At 39.8% G+C, this 27,662-nt stretch overlaps 1 protein-coding gene across 2 annotated transcripts in view; it reads left to right on the top strand.

Annotated features, from left to right (window-relative positions):
• Positions 1–25,977, top strand: part of CBY2 (chibby family member 2) — a 40,451-nt gene extending 14,474 nt beyond the window's left edge. Inside the window, exons 2-4 of one of the 2 annotated variants that reach the window (XM_043998950.1) lie at positions 9,250–9,272; positions 24,067–24,111; positions 24,744–25,977. In XM_043998950.1, coding sequence (XP_043854885.1) covers positions 9,250–9,272; positions 24,067–24,111; positions 24,744–25,977 — 1,302 coding nt within the window. The remainder of the gene's footprint in view (positions 1–9,249; positions 9,273–24,066; positions 24,112–24,743) is intronic. The other variant, XM_043998951.1, reaches the window with a different exon arrangement.
• Positions 25,978–27,662: the final 1,685 nt, after the last annotated feature.

Genomic DNA, 27,662 nt, shown 5'->3' with positions numbered 1-27,662 from the left:
TGAATTTTAAAGGCTCTATAAATAGAACGTAATATCTGCAGAAAGTGATTGTGTTGTTTTCTTTTCATCTATGCTTATTCTCTCAATTTCTTTTTCCCATCTTATTTCTATAGCTAGTATTCATAGGAGTATGCTAGATAATAGTGGCAATGATGAACATGCTTTCTCTATTTATGATCTGATTGGAATGACATTTCTCTATTACACTTAATTTTTAAATAGATACTATTTGCCACATTAAGGAAAGGTCTGTTTATTCCTGTGCTTTCTCAGATTTTTAATAGAAGCAGGCATTGAATTTTTCAGAAACTTTTCCAGTTCCAAATAAGATAAACGTGTGTTTTTAATTATTTTATTAATATGGTCTGTTATCTTTGTAGTTTTAAAAAAATATTGGGGGCAGCTAAGTGGTGCACTGGCCCTGGAGTCAGGAGGACTTCAGTTCAAATCCAGCCTCAGACACTTAACACTTACTAGCTGTGTGACCCTGGGCAAGTCACTTAATCCCATTTGCCTCACCAAAAAAAAAATATTGAACCAACCTTGTATTCCAGGTATAATTGTAGTCAATAATTTAAAAAGCATGTTGTTGTTAGCCTCTGTGCTAATATTTTATTTAGTATTTTTGCATCATAGATCATTAGGGATATTGGCCAATAGTTTTCTTCCTCTGTTTTTTCCCCCTGTTCTTAGTTTGGATATCAAGACCCAAATATTTGCAGTTATTGTATTATAGTGTTTGTTAACATCCATCATTTGGTCCTGGGGCTTTTTTTCTTTGGGAATTGATTTATGGTTTATTTAATTTCTTTTTTCTGAAATTAGATTTTTGAAATTCTCTACTTCTTGTTCTGTTAATATACTATTTTATATTTTTGTAAGCATTCATCCATTTTACCTAAGTTGTTGATTTTATTGTCATGTAAATAAGGGATAATAACTTCTGGTAGTTTCCTTTATTTCAGCTTCATTTATTGTGAATTCTCTTTTTCCCTTTTTGATACTGACAGTTTGAATTTCTTTTTTTTTTTTTTTAAATCAGATTAGTTGGGGCAGCTAGATAGCACAGTGGTAAAGCACCGGCCCTGGATTCAGGAGTACCTGAGTTCAAATCCAGCCTCAGACACTTGACACTTACTAGCTGTGTGACCCTGGGCAAGTCACTTAACCCTCATTGCCCTGCAAAAAACAAAACAAAAACAAAAAAAAAACAAACAAAAATCAGATTAGTTGACTGTCTTATTTTTTAAAGAGGAAAGAGAAGGGAATGAGCATTTTCTAAGTACCTATTATATATGTCAGGCATTGTGCTAAATATTGTCTCAGTTGATCCTCACAACAACCCTGTGAAGTAAATCCTATTATTATCCTCATTGTATAATTGAGGAAACTGAGGCATATAATGGCTAAAATACTTACCCGCATAGCTAGTAAGTGTCTGAGGCCAGATTTGAACTCAGTCTCCTAATTCCAGGCCCTGGATTCTATCCACTGCTCTTTACTTATCAATTCAATGGTACATTGGCTTTGGTTGTTGACTTTTGTTGTTGGCTTTGTTTGGTTCTTGGTGTTAATCTTTCGTTGAGTTTCAAACTTTCTGTTTTGGTGTTTAGGGAAATTGTGTGTGTGTGTGTGTGTGTGTGTGTGTTGCTTTAAAAATATTTTTTAGTTGCATTTTCAATTCATTAGTTTGTTTTTTCTTTCTTTTGTTGACAGTGGGGACTGCTTTGACTGAAACCCCATCACGTTTGTATATTGTCTCACCATTTTTTCTTGAGATTGGGTATCCTTATTTCTCCCAGACTGAAAGATCAAGGGTCAGTCACAAATCTGATTCCACTACTGAGGAGCACAGGAACTTTGAGCTTCTGACCGGGGCTGGTTCACCCTTGCTCACTTGTAGCTCTGTAGCTCCTGGGGATTCACCACAATGGTGCCAGACAGCATCTGATCAACCTGGTCACTGCAGATCAGAACTCCCAAGCTCAAAAGATCTCCAGTAGCAGGGATCAGAGGTGTGTCATCTGTCCTGGCTTTGTCATTTTCTTTAGATTCCATTTGTTCAATCATAGTTCTTAAGCAATTATTTTCTTCAGAGAGCTTTTCCATTTGGCTTTTCAAGCTATTGACTTTTTTCTTTTTTCTTTCTTTCTTTTCTTTTCTCTTTCTTTCTTTCTTTTTTTATTACAGGGCAATGAGGGTTAAGTGACTTGTCCAGGGTCACACAGCTAGTAAGTGCCAAGTGTCTGAGGCCCTCCTGAATCCAGGGCTGGTGCTTTATCCACTGTGCCACCTAGCTGCCCCTGTTGACTTTTTTCATGATTTTCTTGCATCACTTTCCTTTTTCTTTCCATTTTTTTCCTCTACCTCTTTTACTTTATCTTCAAAGTGCTTTTTGAGTGCTTCCATGGCTTGAGACCAATTCATATTTTTCTTGGAAACTTTGGATGTAGGAGCTTTGACTTTGTTATCTTCTTGTGAAGGTGTATTTTGATCTTCCTTGTCACCAAAGAAACTTTCAATGGTCCGCATTTTTTTTCTGTCCATTTTTTCTAGCCTGTTTCTTGACTTTTAACACTGTCTTAAAGTGGGGCTCTGCCTCCAGGATGCATTGTCCCAAGCTTCAGGGGGACCCTGCTGGATCAATTTAGGGAGAGGCAGATTCTTTACTCCCCTGGCCTGTTTTCTGGTCTATAAATAGCCCCAGGCTTGCTTGCTCTTTAACCCAGAAACAGAATTCTGTCTCACTATGGTTGCTAGCTTTGGGCGTGCCTGCACCCCTCCCCGACCTGAGCCTGCCACTCAAGACTGATTCCCAGCATGGGCAAGCCAACTGAGTTCCACCTCAGCACCACCAGCGACTCCTGTAATCTCCTGCCAGCCAGCTGCTTGACCCTCTCACCAGACCATGAGCTGAGTTTCAGAAGTAGCCACAGTTGCAGCCAATTCAGAAGCTCTGGAGGTCTCTTTCTCTGCTGCAGAATGCCTGGGTCTGGACTCCACTCCCACCTAGGTACAATAGACCTTTCCTGCCAACCTTCTAAGCTGTCTTTGGCTGGAAAATTATTTCACTCCATCCTTTTGTGGGTTCTGCTACTCCAAGAATTGTCTTATGGCATTATTTGGAGGTTTTTGGAGTGATTGTGTGGGGAGCTCTGAGAGTTTGCTGCCTTTCCTCTGTGATTTTCTATAATTGGAACTTGACTGGGTGCCTTGAGGAGAAAATTAATCCAATCTCATTATCAGCAATATCTTTCAGATGCTGGTTTGGCCTGAAAGTCTATCCCCTCAGCAGGTCTGTCCTCTTGACTCTGACCTCAGCAGGTACTGCTCAATTTTCTGTTATTTTCTCTATGAATCATCTTGCTTCTGTGATTTGTTCTTTGACCCACAAATTCTTTAGGACTAAAGTAGTCTCTGATTTTTAATCCTTTCTTCAAAGGTCTTTTATTACTATAATTTTCATCTATTGTGGTCAGTAAAGGATTTAATCACTGTTTTTCTGCATTTTTGAAGTTTTTTATCCCCTGATAGATGGTCAGTTTTTGTACAGGTGCCCTATGCAACTTGCCCTTTTTATTTCCATTCAGTAGTCATCAAAGCTCTAACATGTTTAAATTTTCTAAAATTCTATTTATATTTTTAGCTTTCTATTTTTTGTTAGATTTGTTGAAGTCTGAAAGAGGTACACTGAGATCTCTAATTATTAATGGTTTACTATTTTTCCTGTTAAATAGATTAAGTTTTCCTTTATATATTTAGATCAGAGTTTTGGACCTTTTTTGGGTCATGGAACTTTAGATATTCTTGTGAAACTTATGGCCTCTTCTCAGAATAATTTTTTTTTTTTTGGTGAGGCAATTAGGGTTAAGTGACTTGCCCAGGGTCACACAGCTAGTAAGTGTTAAGTGTCTGAGGCCGGATTTGAACTCAAATCCTGTATCTAGGGCCGGTGCTCTATCCACTGCGCCACCTAGCTGCCCCCAGAATATTTTTAAATGCTACAAATAAAATACATAAGACTGAAAAGGAAACCAATTTCATTTGAAATGCAATTAATTATCAAAGCACCTTTTAAAAAAAATGTCCATAAACCACAAGTTAAAAACCCTTTATTTAGATGCTGTGTCATTTGGTGTTTACATATTAAGCATTGATATCACTTCAATGGTGCGTCTAAGCATAATGTAGTTTCCCTGTTTCTCTCTTAATCGTGTATATTTTTACTATTAATTTATCCGAGATGAGTATTGCTAGTTCTGCTTTTCTGAGTTCAACTGAAACAAATTCTCCTCTGGTCCTCCAGTTTAACTCCTTATGTTCATGTTTTATGTACATTTCTCATAAACAGCATTGTTGAGTCTTGCATTACAATCCATTCTGCTATCCTCTTCCATTTTGTTGGTGAGCTCATCCCACTCATTTTCACAGGTATGATTCTTAATTTTGTATATTTAATTTCTTTATATTCACATACTATTTCCTCTTCCTGTCCTGAATCTTCCTTTTTACAAAGAAGGTAGTAAGAAAGAACATGCACCACATTAGTAAGTGGTCTGTGTTTGTTCTACTGTCCTTCTCTTCTCCTTGTCCAGACTTCTATTATAGGTTTTTATTCCTTCTTTTTAGTCCCCACTTCATGATCCACACTCCAAAGTTGGAGTTTGTTTTGCTTATGACTAATCCTTCCTGTATCCTACCTTTCCTCTCTCTTCTCCTGTTCTTGCCTGTTTCCCTGTTGAATTCAATGTTCTTCTTCTTTTTTGGTGGTGGTGGTGGGGCAGGGCAATGAGGGTTAAGTGACTTGCCCAGGGTCACACAGCTAGTAAGTGTCAAGTGTCTGAGGCTGGATTTGAACTCAGGTCCTCCTGAATCCAGGGCCAGTGCTTTATCCACTGTGCCAACTAGCTGCCCCAGGTTCAAGGTTCTTCTATACTAAATTCATGTGTATGTGTGTCTTTGTAACCTTTTTTTGTTTGTAACTTAGTCTTTTGTGATTCCTTACTCCAAGTTTGCGCACTTTTCTCCTTGCTCAAAATTATTTAAAATAACAAGCTCCACCCCTTATGCCTATCTTCTTCATTTGGCCATACTCCTGTCCCCTCCTCCTTTTTTTTCATTTAATTTCAACAAAGGACAAAAGTAGTCCCTGTTTATCTTACTTAATTTCCTTGATGACTCTTGAAGACATGAGGGGACATTTGTTTTTCTCCCTCTCTTGGAATGTAAACCTTCTCATTGTATAGTTCTTCTAATTGCTCCAATATATTTCTCTATGTTTTTCTTTGACTCGTGTTAGAATTTCAAAGATTCTATTCAGTTCTGTTCTTTTCATCAGAAATGCCTGGAAGTATTTTTATGTGATTAAATACCCATTTCCCTGATTGTAGTAGTATACTCAGTTTTGCCAGATAAGTTATTCTTGGTAATAAGACTTTCTTTTTTGCCTTTTGGAATATCTTGTTCCAATCTCTCCAGTCTTTTATAGTTGTAGCTTGCAAGTCACAAATGATCCCTATTATGATTTCTTGGAACTTAAACTTTTTTTTCTGGTAGTCTTTTTTTCTTTAATCTGAAAATTCTGAATTTTTGGCTGTAATGTTCCTAAGCCTTCTCATTTTAGAGCTTCTTTCAGGAGGTAGCCTATGGATTCATTATTTCCCCTTCTACTTTAACCTCTGGTTCTAAAACATCCAAAGAGTTTTTATTTATGATTTCTTTAATATAGTATGCAGGCCTATATTTTTGGTTATAGTTTCTAAGTGGTCTGATGGTTATTAGATTATCTCTCCTTGACCTTTTTTCTAGGTCTATTTTTTTAAGTGAGGCAATTGGGGCTAAGTGACTTGCCCAGGGTCACACAGCTAGTAAGTGTTAAATGTCTGAGGTCGGATTTGAACTCAAGTCCTCCTGAATCCAGGGCCGGTGCTCTTTCCACTGCCCCACCTAGCTGCCCCTATAGGTCTATTTTTAACAAGATATTTTACATTTTTTTCAGTCCTTTGATTTCATTCTTGTATTTCTTACTGTCTCACAAAATCATTGATTTCTGTTTGTCCGTTCTAATTTTCAGGCATTCTATTACTTGGATAAGATTTTGCACATCTTATACTAATCTACTTATCTTTCTAATTCTTTCCTGTAGATCTCTCATTTAATTTGTAATATCCTTTTATAATCTCTTATTTAATCTCTTCCACGAATCCCAACAGACATCGTGACCAAGTCATATCTTTGTCTGAGCCTGATTAGGTTTCTGGTTAGATTTCCTGGGTGTGCATAAACATTATTTATCACTGGTGTCTTCTTCTGTTTCTTCATATTCCAATGTTACTTCCTGAATTGGGATTTTTTTGTCAAGGACAGGTTACAAGTGACACTGTGCTCTCAGATGGGATAACAGGCCCCTGATTGGTATTGGTTATGTTGTTGGCCCTTCCTTCTGCTAATGTCTGCTATGCATAAAGTGCTAGCAAGTCCCTGACTTGCCAATCTCCTCTGGATACATTCTCCTGAACTCTTCAAGGTCATCAGGGACAGTTCATATAAGATTGCTACAATTTTTCAGAACCATTAGAATGCATTGACTGGCTGTTGCCTCCTTGGTAGTGTAAGGGCCAAATTTAATATGGGGAATTAATTGGGCAGCTCACCATAATATTGGGGTAAGGAAGGAGATTAACAGCCTCTTTCAGAAAAAAACAAAACAGGGTTTATTAATGGGAACAAATTTAAAACACAAGTAAGGTTAATGAAATAGGGACAAAGGAAAAAGGATTAGGAGAAGTAAAATTATATGACCTGCAATCACACCACCACCTGGACTCAGCAGTTCCCAAAGAGTACACACCTGCGTCCTGGTTCTCTCCCTCATACCCGAATGAATGTTTCTTCCCTTCCTAGTTCCTCTCTCCCTCCCCCAAAGGGGAGGTCCTTCAAGCTGATTGGTTGTGAGTGGTCTCTTGCTGACATCAGTAGTACACCAACATGTCATTAAGGGCCAGCCAGGTGTGGACTCCATACAATCATCCTTAAGTGGGTACTTAGTCAGTTTCTCATTCTCACCTAGTTCAAACAATACTAAATCAATCAGTTGGGGCCTCTGGGCATCTGCCAAATTCCATTATTTTATCACAGTAGGAGATTTGCCATCTCACCTGGTCTCTGTTCCCCACCTAGGAGTCCAGAGCTCTGTAGGTATGCTTACGTGCCCTGGGATTTGATGGAGCTGTCCAGTTTTCTGACCCCATTGGGGTATGGCTGGAGCACTCTGAGGCTACTGGAACTCTGGAAGACTTCCTAGCTTATACCTGTCCCTACCAGGCTCCTTTGGCTGAACACTGCTTACAGCCAGAGCTCCACAGTCATTGTTGAGGGGAGTAATCACTATGGAGAAGAATTTCATTTTCATTGCCACCACCACCAACTCCAGATAAAAAAATCCAAGAGACTCAGGACCAGCAGCTCCCCCTAGACTATCAGTCTGTTTCTAGCTCTGCTCAACTATCCATCATTCCAGGAAGCAGCTCCTTTGGAGATATGGACTGATCACTATTTCTATAAGGGCTGAAGTGCCTGTCTCTTCAGCATCTATAGCTACTCAGACCAGGAAGATAAAATTCCAGCCACCAAAGTCCTTGGTTATATTGAATGGTTCAACAACAGAAATATATAATGTCATTAAGAGAGATGCATTACCATCTGCTTTGCAGCTGCATCCTACACACCATGAAATTTATAGTTGAAAACTCCTATATGTGTTGTCTCCCATTAGAATATGAACTTGAGAGAAGGGACTATCTTGCTTTTTTTCTATTTGTATTCCTAATGTTTAGCTCAGTGTTTTGAACAGAGTAAGTACTTAATAAATGCTTTTTCTTTTTTTTCTTTCTTTTTTTGGTGAGGCATTTGGGGTTAAGTGACTTGGCCAAGGTCACACAGCTAGTAAGTGTCAAGTGTCTGAGGCTGGATTTGAACTCAGGTCCTCCTGAATCCAGGGCCGGTGCTTTATCCACTGTGCCACCTAGCTGCCCCATAAATGCTTTTTCATCCATTCATTCATTCATTCATTCATTCATTCACTCACTCATATATGTTCACTCATTTATATATATTATATATATATATATATATATATATTCACTCATTCATCATAGGATTTAGAGCTGAAAGGGGCTTTGATAACTGATCCAACCCTTTCCTTTACAGGTGAGGGAAACTGGGGCCTTGAGAAGAAGACGGATTTGTCTCTCAGCTCAAAGACTTATTTATGGCCTTTTATAAGTTTACACCCACTGCTTATGCCTCCCCCTCTACCCCCCAAAAAGACAACACTATGGTAATGATTTCCCAGTAGAATGTGAGCTCCTTGAAGGCAGGAATTTTAATTTATGTCTTTGTGTCTTCAATGTCTGGCACATATTAAATGCTTTAATAAATATTTGTTGATTGAGTGATTGTTTACCTAAAGTCAAATAGCCAGCAAATAGCAAAGCTGGGAGCCCCAAACCCAGGGGTGGCTTAATCACTACTCTGCTTCTTCTTGTGGTAAAAGGAAAAGAAAAAGGGATTCAAATGAAGAGCATTGGGATGAAGAGATAAGTTCAGAAAAGCTTGGGATCTTGATTGAAAAAAATAAGGAGGGGGGGCAGCTAGGTGGCGCAGTGGATAGAGCACCGGCCCTGGAGTCAGGAGTACCTGAGTTCAAATCTAGCCTCAGACACTTAACACTTACTAGCTGTGTGACCCTGGGCAAGTCACTTAACCCCAATTGCCTCACTAAAAAAAAATAAGTGGGTATCCCCATAAGTCAGCATCTATAGAACACTGCTTGATCACTGGGGGACTCATGGATGAGAAAGCAACACTCTCATCCTTCCCCTTGAGGAGTTAGCCATATCAGAGGGCTCAGAAGGCAAACTAAGCTCAGGACCACAAGGCTGTGGCTGCAGAGAGTCCCAGGTTCGAGTAATAGGAGTGACAAAAGCACTCACAATTTTGAATGTTGTGTATAAAATCCTAAGAGTCTGGGGATTTAGAGCCAACGATTTTTTTTAACACTGTTCAAAATCCTTTAGTCATTTCTATCTTTTCCTCTCAGTGGGTCCACATCCCTCACTTGGATAAGAAGGCACATTTATACAGGCAGATCACCTGTATAAATATATATATATCACCTCTTACAGATAAGGGAACTGAGAACCCCATTGGTTCCTTATCACCTCCAGGATCAACTGTTAAATCCTCCAGCATTCAAAGCCATTCATTACCTGGTCCCTCTGCCCCTGCCCCAAACCTTTCTAGTTTTTTCATATCTTACCTTCTTTGCTGTTTCTTAAACAAACCACTCTATGATCCCATCTCTGAGTATTTTCACTGGCTGTCCATCATTCCCTGAATGTTCTCCTTCATCAGCTCCACCTTCTAGCTTCTCTGACTTCTTCCAAGTCCCAGCTAAAATCTCACCCGATAGGAAGCCTTTCCCAGTTTCTTAGTTCTAGTATCTTTCCTCTGTTGGTTATCTCTTATTTACCCTGCACATATCATGTTTATAAAGAGGTTGTTTTGTGTGTGTGTGTTTTTATAAGATTTCCAGTTCCAGATTTTTCTCCCTTCCTTCCCTCCTCTCTCCCCAAGACAGAAAGCAATCTGATATAGTTTATATATGTACAATCACATTAAACATATTTCTGCATTAGTCATGTTGTGAAAGAAGTTCACTAGGGAGGAAACTCAACTCTGTGAGCTAAACTGCCTCTTAGGGTCCTAGAGAGTTGTCTGCTACATTGATAGATTAAATGACTTGCCTTGGATCATAAAGCTAAGTATGTGCAGAAATATGACTTAAAGCAAGGTGGTCCTTACCCCAAAGACCTTTTTCCTCTACTACTTCACGTGGTTTCTTAAGCCCATGGGGTTCGTGTCTTATTCTTAGGGACTAGAAAAGAGACTGGAAGCTAGTTATTTAATGCCTCTCCCCATATATGCCTGGCAATTACCCACACGTGTGGAACTCGTCCTGTGGCTTGCCATGGCCAAAAATTCATCACAACATAGTTTCTTACTGATGATGAAACTCTACACTTAGCAGGAGGGAGCAAGCAATTATTAAGCACCTGCTATATGCTAGGCACTGTGCTACACCTTATAAATATGTCATCTGATCCTCACAACAAGCTTGGGAGGTAGGTGTATTATTATCTCCCATTTTACAGTTAAGGAAACTGAGGGAAGCATAGGTTAGTTGACTTGCCTAGGGTCACTCATCTAGTAAGGGTCTGAGGCCATATTCAAACTTGGACCTGATATGGCGGTAACAGTGACCGGCCCAAGGACAAATGAAAATCATTTGGATTTGCTACCCATTTGCCTTGGTCAGTCTTCTCATTCCCCAATCATTAAAGAAAGTGCTTTTTAGAGTAGCTGACCCCGAGTTTCAATGTGATGACATACTCATGGCTGCAGAATCCAGTGTGCATCTTGCTGATTGTGAAGACTGAAAAGCATGAATGCTGAGTTTAAATTTGAAGTAAATAAGATGCTGATTGCAGAATACCCTTTTTACCCTTGCTATTTGGAAGATTAAGCCTGTCGTTGCAAAGTTAATGACATACTTTTATTGCAAAGTTAATGGCATATTACAATGCTTTCTATTTATTTAGCACCTTTATTTCTAAACGATCCCAGAGAACTTTATATACCATGAAGCACACACACACACACACACACACACACGATTCTAGAGATTAAAACTTCACTAAGACTTTTGGGACAACATATATATTTATATGTATGTGGTGTTATAGGTAATTATAGATAACGACTCGTGTTGCATCTTTTCTATCTTTAAAATTGTGAAAGTAGCATAAGAAGCCAGAAATTGATATATAGAAAGTATTTCAATATATCTAGAGGAAATGTCCTAGGTGCAAAGTAACAATAATTATTATCATCTCCTTATTTAAATGTATTACAGCAATTGTATTCTCCTCTCCCCATCCTATTCCACTTGCTCAACACTCTTTTTTGAATACCTCTCAAAATCTTTTTGCCATTTGAATCCACTTCTTTTAACTTGGGCCTATCCTTCCCTTAAGAATAACTTGCATTTGTATAGGACTGCAGTTTATAAAGGGCTTTCCTCATGACGATCCCATGAAACACATAGGGAAGATAACACTATTTAGAAGAAAGATGAAGAATCTAGTGTTTAGAGATATTAAGTGTACTAAGACCTGGAGTCAGGAATAACTGAGTTCAAATCCTGCTTAGGACATTCACTAGCTATCTGACTGTGGGCAAGTCATTTATCTTCTGTAAGACTCAGTTTTGTTATCAACAAAATGGAGATAATAGCTAATATTTATATATTTCTTTCAGATTTACAAAGCATTTTGCATATATTAGCTAACACTCAGAAGCAGTTGGTATCATATACCCCTGTTTTACAGGTAATGAAACTGAGCCAGAAAGAGGTCAAGTGATTTGCCCTGACTCACATCTAGTGAATGTCTGAGGCAGGATTTGAGTTCAGGTCTTCCTGATTCTAAATTCAATACTTTTCTCACTATGACACCTGATTCACAGGTTTGTTGTAAGGATTAGAGAAGATTAAATATTTCATATGTAAAACAATCTGCAAACCTCAAAGTACCATTTAAATACTGGCTATTATTATTATGGACAGCTAGGTGGTTCAGTGGATGGGGCACTGATCTTCCTGAATTCAAATCTGGCCTCAAACATTTACTAGCTGTGACCCTGGACAAGTCACTCAACCCTGTTTACCTCAGTTTCCTCATCTACAAAATGAGATGGAGAAGGAAACAGTAAACTAGTCTAGTATTTTTGTCAAGAAAACTCCAAATGGGGTCATGAAGAGTCAGACATGGCCAAACAACAATTTGTATTAGTTGTTAAATGATAGAACCAGATTTTGAAACCAATGTTTATTCTACTGTGTCATCTAGTTATTTTGTGTTTTTATTTGTTTGTTTATTTTTTTAATGGGGCAATGAGGGTTAAGTGACTTGCCCAAGGTCACACAGCTAGTAAGTGTTAAGTGTCTGAGGCCAAATTTGAACTCAGGTCCTCCTGAATCCAGGGCCGGTGCTTCATCCACTGTACCACCTAGCTGCCCCTGCACTAATTTATTTTTAACTTTTCTTTTTTACATTTTAAGTTCCATATTCTCTTCCTCTCTTTTTAGCCCCTCCCCTCCCCTCCCCATTGAGAAGGTAAGCAATATATCAATTGTAAATGTGAAAGCATGCAAAACATTTCCATATTAGTAATGTTGAAAAAAGAAAAAAAATAAAGTGAAGAAAGTATGCATTCAGAATTTATCAATTCTCTTTCTCTCTCTGGAGGTAGATAGCATTTTTTATCATGGGTCCTTTGGAATTATCTTGGATCATTGTATTGATTAGAATAGCTAAGTCTTTCACAGGTGATCATCATTATAATATTGCTGTTATTGTGTACAGTATTCTCCTGTTCTCACTTCAGTTTGCATCAGTTCATGTCTTTCCAGATTTTTCTGAAACCATTCTCTTCCTCATTCCTTTATATTCCATTATATTCATATACCACAACTTGTTCAGTCATTCCCCAATTGATGGATACTCCTTCAATTTCCAATTCTTTGCTCCCACAAAAAGAACTACTATAAATATTTTTGCTTAGCCTTTTTCTTGATGTGTGGACATCATGAACTGCTTATTGGACACTTCAAAGCACACATTGTCGGGGACAGCTAGGTGGCGCAGTGGATAAAGCACCGGCCCTGGATTCAGGAGGAACTGAGTTCAAATATGACCTCACACACTTGACACTAGCTTACTAGCTGTGTGACCCTGGGCAAGTCACTTAACCCCCACTGCCTTGCAAAAAACCAAAAAGTACACATTGTCCCTCAGAATCTCAAGCTCAACATGTCAAAAATAGAACTCATTATCTTTCCCACCACTCTTCTGAACTTCTCTAATACTGTCAAAGTAACTACCAGTTTTCTAGTTACCCGGGTTTGCTACCTCTGTGTCATTACTCAATTCTTTACTTTTCTTCGCCATATCAGTCAAGCTACCCAATTTTGTCTTTTCTGTCTTTTCAACATTTATGTGTCTTAAACATCCAATTTTCTCCACTCATACAGTCATTACTTAAATTTAGGACTTTATCACCTCTTTGGTAGTTCCTTAAAAGCTAATTCCATTTCTTTTTCTGAGATTGCATTATTTAAGATCTCTGGTTTCCCATTAGTTTGGGTATTTTGTATCTTTGAAGGCATTCTATTTCTTTTGTGTTCTCAATTTTGGTAGTATGTAACTGTCCATAGTTGGTTCTGATAACTTTTTATTTCTTCTGGTTTTGTTATTTCACTTTGTTGGCTTGTTCTTTTGTTGACTTAATTTTTTTTTTTGGTCTTTTCAAAGAATTAGCTTTTGGTTTTAATAATCATTTCCATAGTTGGGTTTTTTTTTGGGGGGGGTTGTAGTATATCAATTTTTCCTCTAATTTTTAGTATTTCTTTCTCTGTGCTTATTTTAGGTTTGTTTATTTGTGGTTTTTCTAATTTTTTTAATGTTGCATATTCAATTCATTAATCCTTTCCTTTTCTGCTTTGTTAATGTATGTTTTTAGGAATATAATTTTTCCTCTGAGGACTCCTTTAGCTGCAACTCAAAAATTTTGGTATGTTGTTTAATCATTATCATTGTTTCCAACATAATTATTCATTGTTTTTTGTGATTTTTCTTTGACCCATTCATTATTTAGCTTTTCATTGTTAAGTTTTTATTTGGGTCTGTGTCTTTTGTTTTTGTGTTCCTTCAACTGCTGATTACTCTTTTTATTGTGTATGTATGGTCTCTATAGGATGTATTTATTATTTCTGTCTTTTAACATTTATTTGCAATATCTGCCCAATACCTGGTCTTTTTTTTTAAGTTCCATGTAGTGTTGGGAAACACACACAATCCATATCCATATTCATGCCCATATGCATGAATACATACATAAATACATATGTATATGTTTTAGCAGTCTCACTCAGAAAATGCCATAATTGCTTTAGCTTTAATTTCCCTAGCAATTTGCTCAATTCCATATTGTTGTTTTTCTTTATCTTTCTGTTAGATTTGTCCAAAACAGAGAGGGATCTTAAATATCACTATTGTAATTCAGTTAATTTTTCCTCTATGAATTTAAGGAATTTGGAACATGTAAGCTAAATAGTTATATTGACTTATTGTCCAGGGTAGCTTTCAGCATAATAGTGTTTACTTATCTCTTTTTATGTTATTAATTATTGTTGTTATTATTTTTAGCTTGAGAGCATAATTACAACTCCTGCTTTTTTTTTTTATTCACCTGATGCATAGTAAATATTGTTCTAGGACCTCATTTTTATTCTGTGTGTATCTTTGCTTTTTAGATGTTTCTTGCAAGCAACAGATTGTGGGGTTTTGTTTTTCTTATCCAATCTGTTACTCCTTTTTAAAAATTTAATTAAATTATTTAAGCCATTCACATTTAAACTTATGAGTTAGATTTAGATTTTCCTTCATTTTTCTCTAATATTTTTCCCCCAAGTTAATATTTCCCCCCTCTTCCTTTGTAAAGACAATACTTTGTTTCTTCAATTATTTTAGCTTAATCTACTTTAAGGTAACTCTATTCCCAAGGGAAAAGGACCCACATGTACAGAAATATTTTTAGCTGTTCTTTTCGTGGTAGCAAAGAATTGGAAGTTGAGGGAATGCCCATTAATTGGGGAATGACTAAACAAGTTGTGGTATAGGAATGTAATTGAACACTATTGTGCTGTAAGAAATGATAAGCAGATGGATTTCAGAAAAACCTGGACTTACATGAATTGATGCTGAGTGAAATGAGCAGAACCAAGAGAACATTGTACATAGGCTCAACAACATTTTGTGATGATCAACTGTGATGAACTTGGCTTTTCTCAGCAATGCAATTTATGGTGGAAAATACATTCAGAAAAAGAAATATGGAGTCTGAATTCAGACTGAAGCATACTACTTTCACTTTTGTTGTTGATTTATGTTATTGTTCTTGTTTATTTTTTTTTTGTATTTTTCCCTTTTGTTCTGATTAATGTGGAAATACATTTAACATGATTGTAATATATAACCTATATCAAATTGCTTACTGGCTTGGGGAGGGAAGGGAGGTTGGGAGGAAAATTTGGAACTCAAAAAATATCTTTAGGGGGCAGCTAGGTGGTACAGTGGATAAAGCACTGGCCCTGGATTCAGGAGGACCTGAGTTCAAATCCAGCCTCAGACACTTGACACTTACTAGCTGTGTGACCCTGGGCAAGTCACTTAACCCTCATTGCCCTGAAAAAAAATTTAAAATTAAAAAAAAATCTTTACATGAAACTGAGAAATAATTAATTAATTAATTTTTAAAAAAACCCTCTATTCCCAATGGCTCTATTCTCCTTCCCCTAAAGCTTCTTCTCCCATTTGTTATCCTTTTCCATAATTTTAGTAATTTCTTTCCTCTTTTTTCCCCTCTCAGTTCAGTAGTCAAGTAAAATTCTTTTGCCTCTTTTCCCTTTCAATTTGTTTTCTTAGTTTTTTATTTTCATTTTCTGTCCCTTTTTCTTTTCTTTGTTTTTTTTTTTGTTTTGTTTTTTTAGTGAGGCAATTGGGGTTAAGTGACTTGCCCAGGGTCACACAGCTAGTAAGTGTTAAGTGTCTGAGGCCGGATTTGAACTCAGGTCCTCCTGACTCCAGGGCCGGTGCTCTATCCACTGCGCCACCTAGCTGCCCCTTCTGTACCTTTTTCTAAAAAGGATTTCTTTCCCTTTTCCTCTTCATTATTTCTTTTTCCTTTTCAATTTATTTTAGATTTTTATTCTTTGATCCATGACCCTTAGACTTATTTATTCCTTTATTAGTCTTGCATTCTGTGTGGAATTAAAGATTCTAAGGTACCTGTTTTGAGTTCTCTCTTCTAAAGAGTTTTGGCTTCTGGTTGCCTTTTTTTTTTTTCTTGTGCTTCCCTCTTAGAAAAATCAATTCCTGTAGATGATATAGAGCAGTGGTGTGAAACTCAAATAGAAATGGGGTTCGATAAACCATACATAAGGATCCTTACATATTGACTTAGAAAACCACATGTTAACATCATCTATCATCTATTGTATTTTTATTTATTTTATTAAACATTGCCCTTTATATTTCAATTGGTTCAGGTCAATGGGCTGTGTTTTTGACACCTCTGATATAGAGGATGGGACAGCTGGGTAGGGCAGTGGATAGAGTGCTAGACCTAGAGTCAAGAAGACACCTTCAGGAGTTCAAATCTGGTCTCAGACACTTACTAAGCTGGGTCACCCTGGGCAAATTACTTAATCTTGTTTACCTCAATTACCTCTTCTGTAAAATGAACTGGGGAAGAACATGGCAAACCACTTCAGTATCTCTGCCAAATGGAGTCATAAAGAGTTGGACATGACTGAATGACTCAACCAGATATAAAAGATAGAAATATTGCCCTGTGTTAGGAATTTTCTCATGTCTCTGCTTTTACACTTTATTCCTAGCCTTTCCCTTCCCCATGATCAATTTTTTCCCCACATATATCATGAAATCTCTCTGGATTAATTCTCTTTCACTCTTCTGGGTGTCAGTTGTCCCCAGAAGCTCTGATTCCCCTTCTTCTGAGAAGAATGAGAAAAGATGTTAGAGAGAGGTCTCCCTAAGCACCAGATTGCTGCATATTATATCAATGCCATGGTCCACTTATAGAATATCTCTGCTCTCCCATGGGAACATTTTTTTTGGTGGGACCCTCTCCCACCACTGAAACAAGCTTTCCCTGTTTCTTTTCCTCCATTTTTTTTTAACAGGGCAATGGGGTTAAGTGACTTGCCCAGGGTCACACAGCTAGTAAGTGTCAAGTGTCTGAGGCCAGATTTGAACTCAGGAACTCCTGAATCCAGAGACATTGCTTTATCCACTACGCCACCTAGCTGCCCCTCCTCCATTTTTAATCCAATTTTTTTTTTTTTTGCCTCCTCACCCATTCTGCTATAGACTCTTTTCTTCATAAGAGAATACAGGAATTGTTTTCCCTCCATTGTTTTCCCTTTGACTTGATTAGGTTATATCACATATTCTATGTTTTTTCCTCTCTCTTTTTATATACTCCCCCATACTTCAATTTTGTCTTCAAAAACACCAAGCCACTTGTAGGGCAGTGTGTTGGAGCTGTGAAGCTTAGTCCATGGTGTTTTAGGCTTGTTCCTCCATCATCACTTCTGTTTGACTTCTACTTTCACTTTGGTCTCCCTCATATACTACTAGAAAGAAATCTCTTGATCATCTTTCTGTTGTTATTTACCTCATATATACCTTTTTGTGGGGGGGGGGTGGGCAGTGAGGGTTAAGTGACTTGCCCAGGGTCACACAGCTAGTGTCAAGCATCCAAGGCTGGATTTGAACTCAGGTTCTCCTGAATCCAAAGCTGGTGCTTTATCCACTGTGCCATCTAGCTGCCCCCCATATATGCCTTTTTTTTTTAAATTTTTTTTTCTTTTTTCCCTTTTTTCCCTGGGGTAATTAATTTTGTTATTTGTATCTTCCTTGGCTCTTGTGTTTCTTTTTCTTTCTTGTATTTTTGTTGTCTGGGGCATTTGCAAAACAAATTGACTGCTCGGGTCTGGTTTTCTTTGTATGAATACCTTAAATACCTCTTTTTATAGAACATTCATATTATTTTTTATAATAAGTAGGCTTAAGATGTCACCTTAGATTGTATCTTGAGTAGACTTGCTCTTAGGAACTCATTAATCCATTCTCTCCTATAGCTTATTGTGAGTGAAAGACTAATCTTGTGTCATTCAAATTTCCTCTCCTTCACGTCTGAAGTTCTTTCCCTTGGTTGCTTGCAAACCTTTTTGTTTCATACAGTTTAACCGCTGTCTCAGAGATGACAGCATAGAGAGTTTTACTTTTTTATTTCCTGGGGGTAATCTGCGGTTTCTTTTCAATGGTACTTTGTTTTCTTTGTTCAGAATTCTGGGCAAATTTTCTCATTTCTTGCATTATATTGTTCAGGTTTTTTGACTTGTGTTCTTTTGAGATGCTTAAAATACTTAAGTTGCGTCGATCTATACTGCCTTCTAGATAGATGTTTTCTTTCAAATACGGAGACCGTGTTTCCTTTTAAAGTTACTCCTCGATGCTTTTCTTCTTCCAAATGATTCTTCACTTTGGTGTATTTGAGATATAAACCAGTTGTTTTTTTGTTTCTTTTGTGAGGCTTGCCACTGTGAATTCAAGGTTTTCTCTTATGCTGATTACTTCTGCTCTGAAGGCCATAAATACTGCTTTTACAATGATTATTTCTTTTTAAAACATTTAGAAATATTCTTCTTTAATTCCATACTCTCTTTGGAATCAGGAGTCCTTTACCTCATCAGGTGTTGATTCATTTTTCAAGAAAGAGTCAGGTAGGTGGTGCAGTAGATAACGCATTAGGTCTAGAATAAGGACAGACCTACAATTCAAATCCCATTTCAGACACTTACAAACGGTGTGACCTGGGCAAGTCACTTAACTTCTAACTGCCTCAGTTTCCTCAACTGTAAAATAGTGACAATAATAGCACCTAGTTTGCAGGGTTGTGGTGAGAGGAAAAAATGAACTGATATTTCTAAAATGCTTTAGCATAGTGCCTAGTACATAATAGGCTTTTAATATAATGCTTGTATCCTATCCTTTCCTTCTTCCCTTTCTTCCTTCCTTCCCTTCTTTCCTTTTTTCTTTTATCTTACAATATTTATACATAGATTTTTTTTAACTGATTTACCTGATCTGGAAGTTATATCCCTTTCTTATTCATATCTTCCCTATAAGCATATGTTTTTATAGTCAAGGTTTTTTAAGTGAATTGTCTTCCTTCTTCCTCCTGAGATTTTTGGTAATTTTTCCCCCCTATTACTCACTTTCTGACTTCTTCCCCTTTGATTGCAGTGTCTCTGAGGGTTGGATCTCAAAGCTATCTGACCCTTCTCCCAGACAAGTGAATTCATATTTAAACAGCTTCAGTCTCTGCCCCAAGTGACTTTTGCAGGTACAGAACTAGTCCTGGCTGGCTACCCATGCTCTTTCCCTCAGGTTTAGTGGAGTGCCACCCCATTGGCATTTTGCTCCAATTCCCTCTGTTCCTTAGTTATTTCAAGGAGTACTGGAACAGCACAAAACATTGTCGTACTGCCATCCCAGCCAAAGCAAGTACAGAGATGAAGAGTGAGGTAGAGTTGAACTCTGTTGCAATGAGTTGCCTGGTACAGCTCTGCCAATGAGATTGCTGGTGAGGGAGTGTATCCAGGTTTAGGGATTAACATTCTCTACTGTTACTTCATTGGGATGTTACCTCCTTTATGTCTTAGACTATGGAGAGAGCCAAAGTTGCTTTAATTCTCATACATAATTCTTATTTTTAAGAGGTTTTGACATGTAACCATGGAAGCAAATGTCTTGTCCTCCATATTGTTGTGCATGTGACCCAGAATTCTCCCTTTATTTCCTCTGGCCTAGATTATGGCAATAACCTTCTATTTGATCTTCCTGCCTCAAATCACTTCCTATTCCCAATCCATCTTTAAAACAATTGCCAAAGTGTTTTTCATAATGTGAATCCCTAATCATATTATTCCCTTTCTCAATAAATTCCATTGACTTTCTTTTTTTTTTTGTTTGGTGAGGCAATTGGGGTTAAGTGACTTGCTCAGGGTCACACAGCTAGTAAGTGTCAAGTGTCTGAGGCTGGATTTGAACACAGTTCCTCCTGAATCCAGGGGAATCCAGGGCCAATGCTCTATCCACTGAACCACCTAGCTGCCCCCCTTCTTTAAAAAAAAAATTATTTATTTAGCAGGGCAATGAGGATTAAGTGACTTGCCCAAAGTCACACAGCTAGTAAATGTCAAATGCCTGAGGCTGGATTTGAACTCAGGTCCTCCTAAATCCAGGGCCAGTGCTTTATCCACTGCACCACCTAGCTGCCCTTCCATTGACTTTCTATTACCTCTAGGATCATATATAAACTCCTCTGTCAATGAAACCAGGCCTTTCTTGTGGCTGACTTCTTCCTACCTCATCTCTAGGCTCCCAAGACCCAAGGGCCACACAACTCAGTCTGACCCTGTTCAGGGTTGGCCTATGGTAAGACTAGGAACACATCAATCCTGCCTTCTCACTAGGCTTTCTGCGAATCTTCTCCTAAACGCCCCAACCCCCCTTGCAGTGGTAAAGCCATTGTGCTACCAGAACACATGATCACCTAGTCATTCCTGCTGTCAAGTAGATTTGTGGATGTCTCCTAGGACACAGCACCCCAGCAGTTTGAGTAGTTGAAGGCTGTGCAGAAACTAGAAAAGCTGAACTTAAACCTAATCACTGGCTTTCATCAGAGACCTCACTGATACTCTGCCTGATTCTCCAGTGGTTAGAGCATTCCTGTCCATTTTGTTCTCTTCCCAGTGCTACCAAACCCTGACTGGCTAAAGACCAAATCCCTCTCCCTAATCCCAGCTGCCAGTTTCCTTGTTCCCATCTACCTCAACCCTCCCTGATGTCCTACTCCACATTTATATGCTCTTTCCACAGTGCTCTCTGGAGCTCCTGCACCATAATTAACAAACTTCACATAGCATTTCTATTGCTTCTCTTACTTTCTGGAATTCACCAAGACCTGGCTCCCTTTTCCCCCCAATAACTTTCATTTTATATCTCTCTCTTCTCTTTCAGCTGAACCCCTTGGAAAATCTATCTACACTGTGTACCTCCATTTTCTCTCCTATCATCACTCTCATCTAAACTCTGCAATCTGGCTTCTGACCTTGTCATTCAACTGAAACGCCTCTTTCTAAAGCTAGCAATGATCTCTTAATTGCCAAATCAAATGGCTTCTTCTCAATCTTCATACTTCTTGACCTCTCTACTGTCTTTGACACTGATACCTTCCCCCCCCCCCCCGCCCCGAATATTCTGTCCTCTCTGAGTTTTCATGCCTACTACCTGTTTGATCACTTATCAATCTTCTTGGGTGAATTTTCATTTATGTCAAGCCCACTCACTGCTCGTCCCCTGCCCCCCCACCCCCAAGCTCTGTCCTGAGCTTTCTCTTTTTACTCTATACTATCTAGCTTGGTGATCTTATTAGATCCCATGGGTTCAGTGACTCCCAGGGATCTATATACCCAGCCTGTCTCCTGAACTCCAGTCCCATATTACCAGGGACATGTCACACATTTGAACTAGAAGTCTTTAGGAATCTCAAACCCAACATTTCCAAACGAGAATTAAATATCTTTTCTCCAAAATCCACTTGTGAATTTCCTTATTTCCCTTCTCTTCTGAATTTCCCTAGTTCTGCTGAAGAGCCATGACCATCCTTCCAGTCACCTAGGTCCAAACCTCAGTGTCATCTTTGACTCTTCACTTTCACCCCCTCCCACCTAATCAGTTATAGATAGCACAGGTTGTTTTTTTTTTGTCCACAGCATCTTTCACATCCATTCTCTTTCCTCCATTGACACAACCATCTTGCTAATTCTGTCTCTCATCACCTCTCAAATGGATTATAGCAATAGCTTTGCAACTGCTTTGCAATTGGACTCCCTGCCACAAGTCTCCACCACCCCCCTTAAAAAATCCTTTATTCTCCTGCCAAAATGATTTTTCCCAAAGTGTAGATCTGACTATGTTGACTGTGTGTCCGGACCCCAGCCCCAATCAATAAATACCAATAACTCCCTATTATCTTTGGGACCAAATGTAAACTCTCATATTTGGCATTTAAAGCTCTTCACAATCTGGAACCTTCCTATATTTCTACTTTTCTTACATAGTACTACCTTCCATGTACTCAATAGTCTAGTCACACCATACTTGGCCTACTTGTTGCTTTTCACCTGTGACATTCCATCTCCCATCTCAGTGACTTTGCAATTCCCATACTAGGAAAATTCGCTCTCTCTGTCTTTCTCTCTGTTTCTCTCTCTCTCTCTCTCTCTCTCTCTCTCTCTCTCTCTCTCTCTCTCTCTCTCTCTCTCTCTCTCTCTCTTTCTCTGCTTCTCCTCCCTCTCCCCCTCTGGAAGTCCCTGTTTTCTTTCAAAACTCAATTTAATCTCAAGCCCTACCTTGCAAATGCCACCCCTCTACATAGGATGATTTGTATATACTTTCACAGCAGTTTTATGGATTGTACATATTATGCTTCTCCAAGGTCACCATGGTTTGATTGCTTGGATCTGGGGACTCCACTCCCTGAACCTAGACCTGGAAAGAACAAATGAAACAAACCAAAATCTCAAATCCATTTCTTGGGTCCATGGGGTCTAAAAGTAAGGAGAAGGTGACTCTTATCCTTACCCAGCTTAGCATGTATTCATGCTACAGGTGAATAACGTCGAAGACCTTTACTCCTGGATTGCCACTGGGTAGGGGGAGAAAAGGAGAGAGACAGAGACAGAGACAGAGAAAGACAGAGTCAGGTCTAGCTGTGCAGCCGATGGAAAGTGGTCACTCTCATTCAAATGATACCATTGTGAGGGGGCAGCTAGGTGGCACAGTGGATAAAGCACCGGCCCTGGATTCAGGAGTTCCTGAGTTCAAATCCAGCCTCAGACACTTGACACTTACTAGCTGTGTGACCCTGGGCAAGTCACAACCCCCATTGCCCCGCAAAAATTAAAAAAACAAAACAAAAAAACAAATGATACCATTGTGAAAGGCAGAATGCTTTCTCCCAGAAACATTATCCTGGACACTCCTATTTGGGTACATCCATCTAAGGTGATCTCAACATGCACCAAAGCCCTGTTTGACTTCATTTTATATACAATACTTAAGTGTGTACGTATATGTATCTATATTCATATCATTTTCTATGTGAGAATGTAAGTTCCTTGAGGACAGGGACTGTTTAACTTTTGTCTTTGCATCCTCAGGATACATAACAGTTACTTACTGAATGCTTATTAGTTGAATTAAATTCTGTTGCACTCAAAAAGCACTTATTAAGTGCTTAGTACATGCAAGGAACATACTAGGCACTGGAGATGCAACGACAAACCCCCTCAAACATTCTTTACCTTCAAAAAGCTTACTTTCTACTGAAGGATTGATTCATTTACTTCCTGTTATGTAGAAACCATTGTACTAGGTAAGTCTCTGCCTTCCAGGAGCTCACAATAATGGGGTAGTGGTGGTGATGAACCACAATCACTAATAATTATAATTCAACTTAGAATTTGATTTTGAAAAAAGTTCATAGAAGTGAAACCAAGTCATAAAGATTCAAGGAGGGAGGGGCCGCCTCTAGCTAAGGAGATTAGGGAAGTTCTCATGGAGAAATTAGCACTTGAGTCAGACCTTAAAGGAAGAGGAGGATTTCAACAGGCAGGTGCACGTGGAGAGAGTTCATTCCAAAAACAGGAGACAGCAAATTCATGATGGTGGGAAAGGGACAGATAAGGTCAGGGAAAGGCAAGGAGTTCCATATGCTGTAGAATACAGAATTTAAGAGAGGGAGTGCAGTGATAGTTAGAAGTCTGGGAAGTAAAATGGAGCCACACTATGTGGGGCTTCAAATCCCCAGCACCTTGCTAGATGCCACAGGGAATGCAATGCAAAAAGGTTGAGTATTAGCTGGCCAAGGCTTAAAACATCCTGGATTTAGTTTGTTGAAACAAATAATTTTTAAAAATTCTTTCTCTATATATTCTTTTGTTTTGTTTTTTGTTTGTTTTGTGGGGAGATGCTGGTGGAACAGTCATATGCCTTCATGCCCGACAAGAACAATGAGGGTTAAGTGACTTGCCCAGGGTCACACAGCTAGTAAGTGTCAAGTGTCTGAGGTCACATTTGAACTCAGGTCCTCCTGAATCCAGGGCCGGTGCTCTATCCACTGTGCCACCTAGCTGCTTCCCCCCCAAACAAATAATTTTAATAAAATACTAGGATATGACATAAATCCAACTTTTCAACAAAAGCTACAAGATGAGATAGTAAAAGATAGCCCATCTAAAATAATTGTAAATAGCATAAAAATACCTGGGAATATACATTCCAAGATAAACCCAGAACACCATGAACATGATTATAAAACGGTTTTTATAGAAATTAAATGTCAGATTTAAATAACTAGAGATATATTAGATAAAGCACCAGCCCTGGATTCAGGAGGACCTGAGTTCAAATCCAGAAAGTGTCTGGATTTAGTTTGAAGTGGCTAAGTTGCCAGCTGAGGAAAAGGATGAAGAAGCGTTGGTCGGGACCACATATTTGCATTCAATTTTCTTATCTGTTAAAGGAGCAGATTGCACTAAATAACCTCAGTGAACCCTCCCTGAGCTAAAAGGTACAATTCTTTTTGTTTGTTTGTTTTGTGGGTCAATGAGATTTAAGTGACTTGCCCAAGGTCACACAGCTAGTAAGTGTCAAGTGTCTGAGGCTGGATTTGAACTTAGGTCCTGCTGAATCCAGGGCTGGTTTATCCACTGTGCCACCTAGCTGCTCCGAAATCCTACAATTCTAAGTGGGACTGAAACTCGGAGCTCTTCAGAGTCTCAGAGTCTCACATTTTTCCCTCCTCTCTACCTATAGCGCCTCTCCTTTGAGTATCCCTACCCATCTCCCTGTCAGTGAGTTCTGGGTGTGTCAGATTTCCTCACTGATGCTTTCTATGTCCCCTTATTGTCTTCCACAGCGGGGCTCAGTTGAGCCTTTTCTCCAGATCCATAATTTGTACTCCGTGCCAAGGTGCCCAGTGCAGGCCTCGTTGCCGAGACTAAACCGAAGAACCGTAAGCCAGCACTCGTACCCGCTGAACCGATTCTCCTCCGTGCCCATCTGTGACGCCATGGAGCACCCCACCTCACAGGCGGAGCTGGAGCTGGACTATAACCTGCCCCGGGTTCAGCTGAGCGATGAGATGTTCGTCTTCCAGGACGGGAGATGGGTGAATGAGAACTGTCGCTTGCAGTCCCCGCACTTCTCCCCCGCCTCGTCTTTCCATCACAAGCTGCATCACAAGAGGCTGGCCAAGGAATACCTCCTACAAGAGGAGAACAAGTCCCTCCGAGAGGAGAACAAGTCCCTCCGGGAGGAGAACAAAGTCTTGCGGAAGGAGAACAAAATCCTGCAGGCTTTCTGGGAGGAGAACCGAGACGAGAACAAAGGGGAGCTGGGGCGGGCGGCCGGCGCGGCGTCCTCGGTGGTGGTCCAGAAGGACAACACGGCCCTGCAGGTCCTGAAGAAGGACAACACGGCCCTGCAGGTGCACAAGAAGGAGAGCGCCACGCTGCAGTTCCTGCGGGAGGAGAATCGCGCCCTGCAGCTGCTTCTGGAGCAGAGGAAGGCCCACTGGCCCCACCCCGAGCAGAAGACGGGGCCCCAGGAGGAAGCGAAGCCCCCCCCAGCTCCTCCAGACGAGGCCCACAATACTTCCAGGCAGGCCGGGGAGAGCACCATCCCCCCGTGTGAGGAACCCAAAGGGCCCCCCACCGCCCACGAGGACAGCAAAGCCCTTCAAGCCCTCCGGGAGCTGGTCAACAACCTCTCTATCCCTCTGGAAGACATCAAGGCCGTGCCGGGCCTCCAGGAAGAGGCCCAGTCTCTGCAGCTGCTCCGGGAAATGAACCAAGCTCTGCAAGCCCTGCGGGAGGAGAATCAGAGCCTGCACGCCCTGAGAGAGGAGAACCGGATCCTGCACGAGGAGAACCGGACCCTCCAGCTCCTGAGAGAGGAGCATCGGGCCTTCCAAGAGGAGAACAAGGCCCTTTGGGAGAACAACAAGCTGAAGCTGCAGCAGAAGCTGGTCATCGATACGGTGACCGAAGTCACGGCCAGGATGGAGATGCTGGTGGAACAGTTATATGCCTTCATGCCCGCCAAGAGCAAGGAGCCCAAGAAGCCCGGCAGGGTCTGAGGGCTGGAAGGCCCCGAGGCCCGGAGCTGGGAGGGGGTTCCAACCGGCTCCTTCCCCTTGGAGTTCGTGCCCATGGAAAGAGCAGTATTATTGGCCCCTTTGATGCCAAAGAAGTAATAAAGGCACGAGGTAGAGTTTGGGAGAATGGCCTGAGAGAGTTATTTCACCATTAGAGTTGTAACTGGCATTTTCCTCACCCGGGGCAAGCTTCACAAAAACGGCCCCAGCGTCAGTGCCACAAATTTCAAAGATTTAATTCAGTTGGGGGAGGAAGAAATGGGAATACAGAGACACAGCCTCCTTCCCCCTCCAGGATGCACAATGGAGAAGAGGTAGTGGAGACAGAAAGAGGAGCCTCACCTAGGAGAGAACAGCCAAGGGTAGGAAATGAGCCACCTGGGAGCTTCCTAGTTTATAATGATTCTTGCCAAGTGGGTGCTAAGCCAAGGAGAATGTCAGCTCTATTCAGAGCCCCCATTGCCCTGTCTTAGTTAGAACTCTGCTATTTATCCACACACGTTCACCTCCTCCTGTCTACATAGCACTAGCTCCCTGATGCCAATTCATCTTCATTGTAGGCTCAGTGCATCTCCCTGACGGTTGGGAAGGTGCAATCCTTGGAAGCACAGTTAACTATTCAGTAAACAATAGAATTTACAGAGGTTAAGTGGTATAGCAGATGAGATTTGGGCCTTGGAATCAGGAAGACCTATATTAAAATCTTGCCTTTGATGCTGTGTGACCTTGGAAATGTCACTTCCCTCTGACTCACAGTTTCCTCCTGTATAAAATTGGGATAATAGCATCTACCTCAATACTATGTGAAGGATTGAATGAGCCAACATACATAAAGCACTTTTGCAAATCTTAAAGCCTTATATAAATGTGAATTATTATTCCCATTTTACGGGCATAGAAATTACAGGACCCAAGGAATTGGGAGGCACCTCTGAGGGTTCATGAAGAAAAAAAGCAAAAGATGACAGCCTAAATTTCTCATTCCTAGTTCAATATTTCATCTGCTAAAGTGGTGGGCATAGGCAGATGGCCAGTGGTAGGAGAGATTATGAGAATTGTGGGAGCCTAGATTTAGAGCTACTTGGACCCTTAGAGGTCATCTAGTCCCCATTTGTTTATTTATTTTTTAAAATTCTGAACTTAATAAACAACAAATAAAATGGGCATTTCTATATGCCTAACAGAACAGGTCAAAAAGCATTGTGCATTAAACTGTAGGTCTCTGTTATGGACAATTTGCTTCTTTCTTGAAATGTTTAATATGCTCAGCATGTAGCCTTCAAAGCTGTTCTGCCTGTCCTTGCTCCTTAAGAGTAATAATGATGATAGATAGCATTTATATAGCGATTTAAGGTTTGCAAAGGTCTTTGCATGTTAGTTCATTTGATCCTCACAACTCCATGAGGTAGGTGCTATTATTATCCCCATTTTACCAATAAGAAAACTGAGGCACAGAGAGGTTTAAGTAACTTGTCCAGAATCACTAAGCTATTGTCTGATGCTGCATGTCTTCTTTAATCCAAGTCCTGGCCTTTCTTCTCTTCTCTTCTCTGAATTAAAAAAAACCCTCAATTCCTTCCTTCCTTCCTTCCTTCCTTCCTTCCTTCCTTCCTTCCTTCCTTCCTTCCTTCCTTCCTTCCTATCCCTATCACCCCTTCTCCAAAAAA

This window comes from Dromiciops gliroides, chromosome 3, assembly GCF_019393635.1.
Source record: "Dromiciops gliroides isolate mDroGli1 chromosome 3, mDroGli1.pri, whole genome shotgun sequence".
In the NCBI taxonomy this organism is placed as follows: Eukaryota; Metazoa; Chordata; class Mammalia; order Microbiotheria; family Microbiotheriidae; genus Dromiciops; species Dromiciops gliroides.
The sequence above is the reverse complement of the archived record's forward strand: the minus strand, read 5'-3'. Positions and strand labels throughout refer to the sequence as shown.